The 13852-nt window shown below is 42.3% G+C and overlaps 1 protein-coding gene across 1 annotated transcript in view; it reads right to left on the bottom strand.

Annotated features, from left to right (window-relative positions):
* CFAP52 (cilia and flagella associated protein 52) overlaps window positions 1-13852 on the bottom strand; it is a 66236-nt gene that overhangs the window by 32790 nt on the left and 19594 nt on the right. Inside the window, exons 4-7 of the mRNA XM_003929234.2 lie at window positions 12736-12864; window positions 8578-8677; window positions 7045-7161; window positions 594-694 (exon numbers count right to left, since the gene is read on the bottom strand). Of these exons, the coding sequence (XP_003929283.1) occupies window positions 594-694; window positions 7045-7161; window positions 8578-8677; window positions 12736-12864 (447 nt within the window). The remainder of the gene's footprint in view (window positions 1-593; window positions 695-7044; window positions 7162-8577; window positions 8678-12735; window positions 12865-13852) is intronic.

The following is a 13852-nucleotide window of genomic DNA, read 5'->3' as shown; positions in this document are numbered from 1 at the left end:
TCAGACAGTAATCCCCTTAGTCTCCATCCTACTTCATTTTTCTCCATTGTACTTATCACCCTCTAATACTTCCTTGTTTATTTTGTTTATTATTTATTGCCTTTTCCTTCCTGCTAGAATGTAAGCTCCATGAGGGCAGGGATTTTTTTTTTCATCTTTTTGTTTTATTCACTGAGATATCCTAAGCACCCAGAATGGTGCCTGGTACATTGTGAATGTTCAACACAGATTTCTTTGAATGAAGACAGCTGATGCTCATTTCTACAATGTGTGTGCAACTACCTCTGGCTTCCTAGGAGGTAGAAGAGACCATACAAAGCACATGTGGGCTATCTGGCTTTTGTTGAAGCCCACTGCTCTATGAACTGTCTTCCCTGACCCCTGGACTACTTTGGTTTGATTCAACATACGCTTCTGTCTTTTCACTGGCAAAGAAGCCACTATTGATTGTGATTCCAACTACTCATTCTAACAGCAAGATAAAATTTTTTAACCAAATATCACTTTGCCAATATCATCGAGTTGTTGGCTTTAACCAAGCCTCCCTTTAGCGGATCTCTACCCATCCCCACTCCATGAGGCCCAGAACTTACTTGATGGGTTTGTAGCTAGGGCTTTTACAGAAGACCAGCAGTCCAGCTCCAGAGCCCACCAACAAACCCCCCATCTTCAGGCACCTGATAGCTGACACTCCCTACGGGGAGAAACACTGTTAAGAGAAAGGCACCAAAATCTCACAAATCACCCTGAAAGAACTTACTCATATAACCAAATACCACCTGTTCCTCAAAAACTTATGGAAATTTAAAAAAAAAATTTAAATGTTAATTTAAAAAAAGAAAAAGGCTGAATGAAAGATGAATTAAAGATAGCCAAAGTCATGCCAGTGCCGCACACATTGCTTGGAGAATGTTCATGAAGGTTCTGCTCAAGATGCACCCCGAAGCTGACCAAGGGGACTCAATGTCAACAACGAGCTCATTTGCCAGGAAGTAACTCTCCTGGGCCTGCAAGATGCAAACAGGCTTTACCATCCTCCCTCCCTAAAACCACCGGTACATTTTAAGTATTTTAAAAATTAACACTTTTGACTGGGCTCAGTGGCTCACGCTTGTAATCCCAGTACTTTGAGAGGCTGAGGCGGGCGGATCACAGGGTCAGGAGTTCGAGACCAGCCTGGCCAACATGGTGAAACCCGTCTCTACTAAAAATATAAAAATTAGCCGGGCGTGGTGGCAGGTGCCTGGAGTCCCAGCTACTCAGGAGGCTGAAAAAGGAGAATCGCTGGAACCTGGGAGGTAGAGGTTGCATTGAGCCGAGATTGCACCACTGCACACCAGCCTGGGCAACAGAGCTAGACTCTATCTCAAAAACAAAAAACAAACAAACAAAAAAACACTTTTACATCTGCTCAAATGCAGTCAAGAGTAGACGGTATAAGCATAGCCTTAGTAATGTTAGTTCCTCAGCTGCCGCTGTTTTCACCAGAACTTAATTCTTATAAATGCAAAGGAACCATATTTAACATCCCAAGAAAGCACAAAAGACTGCTTACAGTTTGGTGACTGTATCATCTGAACATGTAGTACATAATCTTACCAATAGTGGAACCATATTTAAAATTTAAAGTACTCTTCAAAGGTTGGGGTGCCCCCCACAACTCACCCCAAAGAAAAAAATGACGATGAATAATGGTTGTTTTGTAGTATCCACTATGAAGTTCTAATTTTAAAATGTGCATAGCAACATTTTATTTTATTTTAATTATTATTATTTTTTGACACAGAGTCTCTCTCTGTCACTCAGGCTGGAATGTAGTGGTATGATCTTGGCTCACTGTAAACTTCACCTCCCAGGTTCAAGCAATTCTTATGCCTCAGTCACCCAAGTAGCTGGGATTACAGGCATGCCCCATCACGCCCAGCTAATTTTTGTATGTTCAGTAGAGACAAGGTTTCACCAGGTTGGCCAGACTGGTCTCGAATTCCTCACCTGAAGTGATCCTCCTGCCTCAGCCTCCCAAAGTGCTGGGATTACAGACGTGAGCCACCGCGCCTGGCCACAATATTTGATTTTAAAACATTCGACATAGCTAGTGACTGCATAGGTTTGTGCCTTAATGCATTTTGAATATTATAAAACAAATACCATGTCCTTTCAAGTTACTTTAAGTTGAATTTAGCCTGTTCTAGCTCAAAAGACATTTTGTGATTGAGAAGAGAAGCCAGGGCTCAAGAATGTGAACTCAAACTGCTGACCTCAGGTGCTCCACCCGCCTCGGCCTCCCAAAGTGCTGGGATCACAGGTGTGAGCCACCACACCTGGCCAAGCAGCAACCTTTTTATTGTCTTCATAATTTTGCCTTTTCCAGAATGTCATATAGTTAGAATCAAGTGACATGTCGTCTTTTCAGACTGGCTTCTTGCACTCAGTAATATGTGTTTAAGTTTGCTTCTTTTCCTGTAAAACCTCTTCCTGACTTTATAGCTAATTTATTTTCAGTACTGATTAATATTCCATTGTTTGGATGTATCACAGTTTATGTATCCCTTTACTTAACTGAAGGACATCTTGGTTGCTTCCAAGTTTTTGCAATGATGAATAAAGCTTCTGTAAACATCTGTGTGCAGGTTCTTGGTGTAAATGTAAGTTTTCAGCTCCTTTGGTTAAATACCAAGGAGTACAATTGCTGTATTGCCTGGTTAAGAGTATGTTTAATTTTGTAAGAAACCACCAAACCATCTTCCAAAGTGGCCATACTATTTTGTGTCCCATCAGCAATGAATAATAGCACTTCCTGCTCTTCATCTCTGTCAATATTAGGTGTCGTTAGTGTTCTAGATTTTGGCCATTCGAAAAGGAATGTAGTAGTGTCTCATTGCTGTTTTAATTGCATTTCTCACAATGAGAAGTATAAGATATATAAGATGCAGAGTATTTTTTCATGTGCTTACCTGCCATCTGTATATATATATATATATATATATATATATATATATATATATATTTAGACAGGGTCTCCCTCTGTTGCCCAGGCTGGAGTACAGTGGCGTGACCTCAGCTACAGCAGCCTCCACCACCCGGGTTCAAGCGATTCTCATGCCTCAGCCTTCTGAGTAGCTGGGATTACAGGCACCCACCACCATGCCTGGCCAATTTTTGTTTGTTTGTTTGTTTGTTTGTTTTGGTAGAGATGGGGTTTCACCATGTTGGCCAGGCTGGTCTGGAACTCCTGACCTCAGGTGATCCACCCACCTCAGCCTCCTAAAGTGCTGGAATTCAGGTGTGAGCTACCGTGCCTGTCCCGGTATGAATATTTTTAAGGCCCTTGATACTGTGAACCCAAAGTATCCGAGACAGGTCTCAATGAATGTAGAAAGTTTATTTTGTCAAGGTTAAGGATGCACCCTCAGGAGGTCCTGAAGACATGTGCCCAAGGTGGTTGGGGAGCAGCTTGCTTTTATACAATTCAGGGAGGATAATACGTGAATTAATACATGTAAGATTTATGATGCCTCTATCCAGAAGGGCAGGATACCTCAAAGGGGGTTGGGGGGCTTCCAGGTCATAAGTAGATTTAAAAATGTTCGGATTGGCAATTGGTTGAGTTATTATTAATAGAAAGGCATGTCTGGGTTATGCTAAGGGGTTGTGGAGACCAAGGTTTTATCATGCAAACGAAGCCTCTGGGTAGCAGGCTTTAGGGAGAATAGATTGTAAATGTTTCTTACCAGATTTAAGGTCTGTATTGACCTAGAGCTGTCCCCCAGGCATCTCTGAGGCCAGCTTCTTCAGCTTGCCTCAGTATCACGGGATTCTAAATAGCAGCTCCTCATCACTCTCTGTCCCTTTGTCCTGCTGCATTTTTCTTCTTAGCACCTACCAACACCTCACAAAGTGCTAAGATTACAGGCGTAAGCCATCACACCTGGGCAATAAGCCAATTTTAAACCATTCCAATTCTTTAACTTTCTAATCATAGATTTAAAAAAAATTTTTTTTTTTTTTTTTTTTTTTTGAGACAGAGTTTTACTCTGTCCCACAGGCTAGGGTGCAGTGGGTTAATCTCAGCTCACTGCATCCTCTGCCCCAGCTTCCAGAGTAGCTGGGACTACAGGCGTGCTTCACCACGCCCAGCTAATTTTCATATTTTTTGTAGAGATGGGGTTTCATCAGGTCACCCAGGCTGGACTGAGTGAACTCCTGGGCTCAAGCAATCTGCCCACCTCACCCTCCCAGAGTGCTGGGATTACAGGTGTGAGCCACCACACCTGGCCTGAACAAATACTTAAGTAGAGTTTCAAAGTGAGTAAGATCACTTGATATTGTAAACCAAACATCTTCAATGACACCTCCTATCCCTTCATCCTGCAGTAATTATTTTCTTTTTACCCATGTAAAAGGTGTCTTGCAATCATTGCCTTGTTAAATGGACCATTAGACCTGAATGGTTAAGAATTTAAGTACCCACAGGTGACTTAAGTGCCAAAGGTTTGAGGAACCGTAAGAGAGCCAGCATCTTTGCTGGAGAGATATTTAGTTCCCAAGTGCTAGGAAAATAAACAAAAAATTCCAGTAGTTTTCAGGTAGTGTTATATGGAGCCCTTTGGAGGCATCTCAAGAGTTGGCACTGGCAGGGCTCTAAGAGTTGCTCTCCTTAACTTGATGTGCTTTGTCTTTATTAGTTTAATATATTAGAACTCCTGTCCTGTATGAATGGACACTTCTCAAAAGAAGACATTTATGTGGCCAATGAACATATGAAAAAAGGTTCATCATCATTGGTCATTAGAGAAATACACATCGAAACCACACTGAGATACCATCTTACACACCAGTTAGAAAGGTGATCATTGAAAAGGCAGGAAACAACAGACACTGAGGAGGATGTGGAGAAATAGGAATGCTTTTACACTGTTGGTGGGAGTGTAAATTAGTTCAACCATTGTGGAAGACAGTGTGGCAATTCCTCAAAGATCTATGGCCAGAAATACCAGTTGACCCAGCAATCCCATTACTGGGTATATTCCCAAAGGATTATAAATCATTCTACTATAAAGATACATGCAGACGTATGTTTACTGCAGCACTATTCCCATTAGCAAAGACTTGGAACCAACCCAAATGCCCATCAATGGTAGATTGGATAAAGAAAATGTGGCACATATACACCATGGAATACTATGCAGCCATGAAAGGATGAGTTCATGACTTTTTCAGGGACATGGATGAAGCTGGAAACCATCATTCTCAGCAAACTAACACAGGAACAGAAAACCAAATATCACATGTTATCACTCATAAATGGGAGTTGAACAATGAGAACACATGGACACAGGGAGGGGAGCATCACACACCGGGGCCTGTCAAGGGCAGTGGGTAAGGGGATAAGGGGTAAACACTAGGAGAAATACCTAATGTAGATGATGGAGTGATGGGTGCAGCAAACCACCATGGCATGTGTATACCTATGTAACAAACCTGCACATTCTGCACATGTGTCTCAGAATTTAAAGTATAACAACAATAAAAAGAGAATTCCTATCCTAAAAAGAATTAGAAAAATCACACATGAAAAGCTACACTTCAATCTCTTGTAAAATTATTTCTTTTCTTTTTTTGAGACAGAGTCTCGAACTGTTGCCCAGGCTGGAATGCAATGGTGGGATCTCAGCTCTGCAACTTCCACCTCCCAGGTTCAAGCAATTCTCCTGCCTCAGCATCCCAAGAAGCTGGGACTACAGGTGCGTGCCACCACTCCAGCTAATTTTTGTTTTTTTTTTTAGTAGAGACGGGGTTTCACCATGTTGGCTGGGATGGTCTCGATCTCTTGACCTCATGATCCGCCCACCTTGGCCTCCCAAAGTGCTGGGATTACAGGCATGAGCCATCGCGCCTAGCCATATAATTATTTCTAAACTCTTCTCTACTTATACTATAGTTTTCCCCCTCTTTTTATGCAGCTCCTTGAACACTTGAATATTAAATGATTGTATGACTAAGAAAACACTGACATTTTCCCAGGAACACGGTGCAATATTTCAAAGTTTTTGAGAATATCTAAGTATCTGAAGTATCTAAGCTTAGTTAGAACCATCTGTTGTGTTATCAGAAATGAGACAGGCAGGTGGAGAACCTAGCACAAACTTTCAAATTCAAACTTTAGTAGAAACAGCCCTAGTAAGTTTCTGGGGTGTTGGAAATAGCAGCAGTTATTATATAAAATTATCCTCTGATGGTAGCTTTTTATTTTGGTGTACATATCAAAGTCTCTAACTCCTTTTAACTAGAATTGTTAGGAATTCTGTAAATATAAACAGTTGACTATTTCTAGGTCTTGTTCATGACTTTTAATGTCAGTTGAGGCTAAAATCTAAGATCTAGTTAGTAGAATAGACAAAAATTGTATATATATATAGTATTATAGATCAAAAAGTACACTTCCCTTAGGTATGGCAACTGGGCTGGAACCAATGCGGTTTAAAATCACAAAGCAGCAGGCCCTATGCTTTGAAGAGGTGAACATAAATGTGCTTCTGATTCCCTAAATTTAGGACACCTAGAAACGTCTTTACCCGAATAGAGAACTGGCTAATGTACCTTGCAAATTGAGATATGGCCTGGGGTCCATCACTGGCTTTTTCTGTTTTCCCCACAAACTCTTTCTTCATTAAGAAAGCGCATACTTCAGCTGGGCGTGGTGGCTCATGCCTGTAATCCCAGCACTTTTGGAGGCCGAGGCAGGCGGATCACCTGAGGTCAGGTGTTCAAGACCAGCCTGGGCAACATGGTGAAACCCTGTCTCTACTAAAAAATACAAAAATTAGGCGTGGTAGTGCACACCTGTAGTTCCAGCTACTTGAGAGGCTGAGGCGGGACAATGGCTTGAACCAGGAAGGCAGAGGTTGCAGCGAGCAGAGATCACGCCACTGCACTCCAGCCTGGGTGACAGAGCAGGAATCCATCTCAAAAAGGAAAAAGAAAGTACATGTTGCCAGTGGAGGGAGAAAAATGGCAGCACAGACTGTGATGGTCTCTACTCACCAAACTGAATTTGTCCTTCGCAGGCCCAGCATCTGTCAGCAGTCTAGTCCTGGGGTTCATTTTTAGAATATCTCCAGTTGTGGAACCAAGGTAGAAAAAGCTATCATCGTCGGCCATCTGGGGATGAGAGAAAAAGAAACCTGAAGACCTGGATGTCCTCAGAGATGGCCATGGACCCCTGGTCAGGAATGGGATGAGGTTCCTCTGGCACCCTATGAAGACCTGCTGAGATGCTCAGGGCTGCTTCTATTTCCCCAAGCTCAAACATGGGTCAGAACAGCTCTGAGGGGATCCGGGTTAGGGCTTCACATAGAATGGAGGGAAATCTTAGACTCCAATTAGCCTGTGCATTTCACTTGAAGTCTATTTGGGTCTGATGTTAATAGGCATACTCTGCCAGTTCAGACTTTTGAGACATCTCTTAAGGGCTCCTAGGATGAAGGTATGCTTCTCCAAAGAGGATATACATTTGCTGTATCTCTTATTTTCCAAAGTCCATATCCCTAAAATAACTATGCATTAAATAAGAGGAATAAGTCCATGGAGAATGAAGTTATACAGGTTGAGTATCCTTAATCCAAAAATCTAAAATCTGAAATGCTCCAAAATTGGGAATTTTTGAGTGCTGATGTGACACTCAAAGGAAATGCTCATTGGCACATCTCAAATTCTGAATTTTCAGATTAGAGGAGTTGAACTGGGAAGTATAATGCAAATACTCCCAAATCTGAAAAAAAAATTCAAAATCCAAAACACTTCTGGTTATAAAAATGTCAGATAAGGAATACGCAACCTGAATATATAAATCTGCAGTTAAAGTCTATTAATAATTTCCCTTTATGGAAGAGATTCCATTTCAACAATGGGTTTCATGGTCAGAAACTTTATCTGCAGTAGCAGAAGCAGCATCAGTGGCATAGGAACGTGGTGTGGGCTCTGAGAGCCACAGGCTACATTGCTTTCCTCCAGGTGAGGCAGGCTCTGTGTGTTTGACGACAGCCTAGATTCCAGTAAAACAAGGTTTACCTGTGCTGTGTCTAAGTGACTCTTCTGTGACTTCTGAAGGGAACTTCTTCTTTTCGTTTTTTTTTTTTTTTTTTTTGAAACAGAGTCTCACTCTGTCGCCCAGGTTGGAGTGCAGTGGCATGATCTCGGCTCACCGCAACTTCCACCTCCCAGGTTCAAGCAATTCTCCTGCCTCAACCTCCTGAAAAGCTGATATTACAGGTACCTGCCACCACATCTGGCTAAGTTCTTGTATTTTTAGTAGAGATGGGGTTTTGCCATGTTGCCCAGGCTGGTCTCGAACTCCTGACCTCAAGTGAGCCACCTACCCCGGCCTCCCAAAGTACTGGCATTACAGGTGTGAGGCATAGCGCCTGGCCAAGGTGGGCTTCTTCAATCAACATCCCCTATGTCTATGCCTCACCTTCCTATCCCCAGCCCCATGTACATACACACACAAACACCTTGGTCAGTACTACTAACAGGAATGTGTGCTAATTGTTATTTAATACTTTAATGAATACTTACTCCAATACTCATGACAATCCTTTTCATCTGTCCTGTTTGGCACTCGGTTGGCCAGATTTTTCTATTTGGAAGATCCAGTTCCCATACTCGAATTGTCCCACTATATATAAAAATAATTGCAATCAAATGGACACCGATTTAATCATCACCTCATCCCTGAAACGGAGGGGAAGAGATCCAAGCATTTTTGAGGCCTTGTTACAACCTAGTACGCTACGAAAGATCTTTTATTCGATCCTCATAACAACACCATGAGGCAAGTTTTATGATTCCCCTGTTGGAAATAGATGCTCGGTGCCACAATTAAAAATCAGCACTGAGACAAAGGATCTTTCAGCAACGCAATGTTTACTTTCTGGACTGCAGGGAGGGTACTCACTCTCCTGGTAGGATGGCTAGTGGAGCACCCTTCCCACAGTCCAGGAGTAAAACTTGCATTGCTGAAAGATCTTTTGTCTCAGTGCTGATATTTCTTTGCAGCACTGAGCATCTATTTCCAACATCCCCCGCCAAATGAGAAAGTGCAGAGCTTGAAGACAGCAGAGCAAGGATTCACACCCAGCTCCCTCCCACTCTGAAGTGCACGCTACCCACTCTGCTGAAAACAGACACATAAGCATGGGAGCAAGTACAGAGTAAATCAGAGCTTATTCAGTTTCTTCCTCTTTGTTCTTTTCTTTCTTTCTGACAAGTAAAAGTGATATATATTCATGGTGTACGCCACGATGCTTATATACATGTACACATTGTAGAATAACAAAATCAAGCTATTGAACATGTGCATTACCTCATATACTTACCGTTTTTTTGGTGGTGAGAAATTTAAAATTCTTTTAGCAGTTTTCAAGTATACAATATATTATGAACTACACTGACCATGGTCTTCACAACCTAAGTGTCCATCAGAAGATGAATTGACTTTGGGAAGCCGAGGCGGGTGGATCACCTGAGCTCAGGAGCTCAAGACTAGCCTGGCTAACATGGTGAAACCTAGTCTCTACTAAAAAAATACAAAAATTAGCTAGGTGTGGTGATAGGTGCCCATAACCCCAGCTACTGGGATTATCCCAGCTACTGGCTGAGGCAGGAGAATCGCTTGAATCTGGAAGGTGGAGGTTGCTGTGAGTCCAGATAGTGCCCTTGCACTCCAGCCTGGGCGACAGAGCGAGATTCCATAAATAATAATAAGAAGAAGAAGAAGAAGAAGAATGGACTTTAAAAATGTGGCATATGTACACAACAGAAAGAAATTTTGACATTTGTGGCAACATGGGCAAACCTGATGGACATTATGTTAAGTGAAATAAGCCAAGCACAGAAAAACAAACACTGCCTGCCTTCACTCAGCTGTGGAGTGTAAAAACACCAAACTCATTTGACAGAGAGTAGAATGGTAGCTATCAGCGGCTGGGGGTGGAAGAGTAGGGAGATGTTGGTCAGAGGACACCAAATTTCAGTTCGATAGGAGGAAGAGTAAGTTTAAATGTGGTTTGTTTTTCTTTCCCCCCCCCAAGGAAAAATTTTAAAGGGAAGACCTGTTGTGTAGAGTCTTGTCTTCAAGGAAAAAGAAATTAGACCAAGCAACTAAAAGCTAAACAAAATTAGCACCTAACACAGGACTTGATATATGGTCAGTATTTACTCATTACATGTTGAATTAATCTGAATTAATAATTGTATAAAAATAACAAGGTTAATATCATAGTCAAAGTCTTCAGTGAATATCTTTCAGCAGAAAAGAGTAATCTAAAACTGTATCAGGTTTTTCTTTTTGCTTTTTAGCTCCCAGAGTTATACATATAGTAAGTACTCAGACATATTTTAAACATACTTAACTTTATTTATTTATTTATTTTTTTTGAGACAGAGTCTCATTCTGTTGCCCAGGTCAGAGTGCAGTGGCACAATCTCGGCTCACTGCAACCTCTGCCTCTCAGGATCAAGCGATTCTCTTGCCTCAGCTTCCAGAGTAGCTGGGACTACAGGCACACCCCACCAAGTCTGGCTAATTTTTGTATTTTTAGTAAAGATGGGGTTTCACCGAGTTAGCCAAGATGGTCTCAATCTCCTGACCTGGTGATCCACCCACTTTGGCCTTCCAAAGTGCTGGGATTATAGTCATGAGCCACCGCATCCAGCCAACTTTTTCTTTTAAAACAAAGAGCTTTTTCATGGTCATCCTGGTAGATATTATTTGGAATCTGAAATATTGAAATTTGCAGGACATCTCACAGGGACAATATAGTGGAATACATGACATTGGGACCAAGTTACAGAACGCAGCACATATAGGTGCCATGTCAGAAATTTTACTTAAGAATGATAACTTTCTCAGTTCTCACTGTCACATGAAATCAAACCAGATAGAGAATGCAGATTGTCATAAAAAAACACTTTTTTTATGTAAAATTCAGGTTTTGAGTGCTGAAGAAACATTGTTCATGGACATCAGAGTGGACCAATGCCTGCTGCTTCAGGGGCTGCGAACGCCATAAAACCCTGGCTTAGTCAAACCACTCTGCGAACCTGAAAAAGTTGGAGAGCATCACCGCAGCCTCTGGTCGGTTGCTTTAGATTGCTTGGTAGGGGCTGGCTTTCATGTCAGTCAATTAGCTTCATGGCCTTCGAATGGATCATTCCTTATAATTAGCCATGGAACAAATGTCAGTTGTGCCTCATAAAGCGGGGATGGAAAACAGTATAGATACAGAGCTGCGCAAATTCTCTTCTCTGGCTGGAAAGGTAACTAACAATGTGTGCCTTTCCCAGATGGGGAGGCCACAGATGGCTTGAAAAAAAATAGTTCTACTGAACACATACTTGAACTCTGTATTTTCTGATTTCTTCCCCTTTGAACTGGTATATAACATTTAAAAAGAATTTTTTTATTCATGTTTAGCCTTGCCTTCAAACTCCAAATGGGCACCTGAAGTCAGGAGTTGGAAACCAGCCTGGCCAGCATGGTGAAACCCCGTCTCTACTAAAAATACAAAAAATTAGCTGGGAGTGGTGGCGGCTGCCTGTAATCCCAGATACTTGGGAGGCTGAGGCAGGAGAATCACTTGAACCTGGGAGGCGGAGGTTGCAGTGAGCTGAGATTATGGGCAACACAACGAAACTTCATCAGAAAAATGAAAAACAAAACAAAAAACAAAAACTTCAATCAGGGTTCTAATTAGTGAATCTGTAAATTAATTTAAATCAATTTATTCCCTCAGGCAGATGCTGGCCTCTGTTCAAACTTTCAGCTAGGTCACCCTTAGCTGGTTAGCTGATCCTACTGGTAATGATCTTACATGGCTAACAGTCTAACCATTTGAAACTTTCTGGCAGAATTCATTTGCAAACTCTCAGATCATGAGACCCCAGTCTTGTGCTGTCACCAGGCTGAAGCCAGTGGCATGATTTCGGCTCACTGCAACCTCCACCTCGTGAGTTCAAGCAATTTTTCCACCTCAGCCTCCCAAGTAGCTGGTCCTACAGGCACCTGCCACCTTGCTAATTTTTGTATTTTTAGTAGGCACGGGTTTCACCACGTTGGCCAGGTTGGTCTCGATTTCCTGACCTCGTGATCCACCCACCTTGGCCTCCCAAAAGTGCTGGGATTGAAGGCCTGAGCCACCGCACCCGGCCAACATCAGAATTTTTTTTTTTTTTTTTTTTTTTTTTTTTTTTGAGATGGAGTTTCCCTCTTGTTGCCCAAGTTGGAGTGCAGTGGCGCGATCTCAGCTCACCAAAACTTCCACCTCCCTGGTTCAAGTGATTCTCCTGCCTCAGCCTCCCGAGTAGCTGGGACTACAGGTGCACGCCACCAGCCTAGCTAATTTTTGTATTTTTAGTAGAGATGGGGTTTCACCATGTTAACCAGGATGGTCTTGATCTCTTGATCTCGTGATCCACCCACCTCGGCCTCCCAAAGTGCTGGGATTATTATTACAGGCATGAGCCACAGCGCCCAGCCCCAGAATTTTTAAATAAGTATAGTTAAAATATTTCCAGCAAAAATAACTTTTAATGACTACAAAAAATCACAAAAACTATTATGTAAGGTATTTTTCAGGACTAAAGACATGTTCCCCAGATCACAATGACCATGTTTTCTGTGCAAGAAAATATAGCAATTTGTGAGTCCTGAAAACTCCGAGCACAGACACCTACTTTCCAGCAGTCACAAACATCTCATCCCGGCACCTGGAGAAGATCACGTGGGTGGCATTCCCAACATTGAGGCCGGCCGCAGGGCTGCCGCAGATGGCATCTCTCTTGGCTATGCTCCACACCACCACACTGCCAAAATAAGAGGTACCAAAAAACAAACAAACAAACAAACAAAGTCAAAGAGAAAACAGGCTTTCAAAATAAGACACAACCATCTTCGTGCTTCTAGAAAGAAAAAATAAACAAAACAAGTTACTTATGCATGTAGTCCCAGCTACTCGGGAGGCTGAGGCAGGAGAATCGCTTGAACCCGGGTGGCGAAGGTCGCAGTGAGCTGAGATTGCGCCACTGCACTCCAGCCTGGCGATAGAGCGACAGTCTATCTCAAAAAACAAAAACAAAAACAAAAACAAACAAACAAACCCCAAACAACGAAATCACACCACCCCTGACGTCTCCTCAACCACACTGGGTATTAGAAGACATGTGGGTGACACTTTAAAGCTTTAAAGGAAATGATAAAGCTGGAAGCCAGTGAGCCCATCCATCAAGTCTGACGCTAAAATAAAGACCTTTTCAGACATGCAAGGCTTTAAAGTCCACCATCCATTTATCTGATATAAAAAATTTCCTTGGGGAAGTACTCCAGTTGAAAATAAAAAGGAATGCAATGAAGAAAATGACAAAAGGCAGTGTTTTCAACCTTGGACATGCATCTGAATCAACATCAGAATGATTATTACTGTTATTTTTTGAGATGGAGTTTTGCTCTGTTACCAGGCTGGAATGCAGTGGTGTAATCTCAGCTCACTGCAACCTCCACCTCCCTGGTTCAAGCGATTCTCCTGCCTCAGCCTCTCTCTGAGTAGCTGGGACTATAGGCACATACCACCATGCCCAGCGAAGCACACAAGCCCCGTGAAGAGCGTCTTCAGGCCAAGAAGGGGAAGATCAAGACTGTGTGTAAGGAGAAAGAGACAAGAAATAGGAGCTCCCCATTTCTTGTCTGTAGATAGCAGTCTCGGTAATGACACAGATTGGTCATTAAAATAAAACAAGGGAGGGTGGGGAGGGATACTATGGGGAGAAATGCTGGATATAGCATACAAGTAAAGTA

The sequence above is a fragment of the Saimiri boliviensis genome, chromosome 17 (genome assembly GCF_048565385.1).
Source record: "Saimiri boliviensis isolate mSaiBol1 chromosome 17, mSaiBol1.pri, whole genome shotgun sequence".
NCBI classification, from domain to species: Eukaryota; Metazoa; Chordata; class Mammalia; order Primates; family Cebidae; genus Saimiri; species Saimiri boliviensis.
The sequence above is the reverse complement of the archived record's forward strand: the minus strand, read 5'-3'. Positions and strand labels throughout refer to the sequence as shown.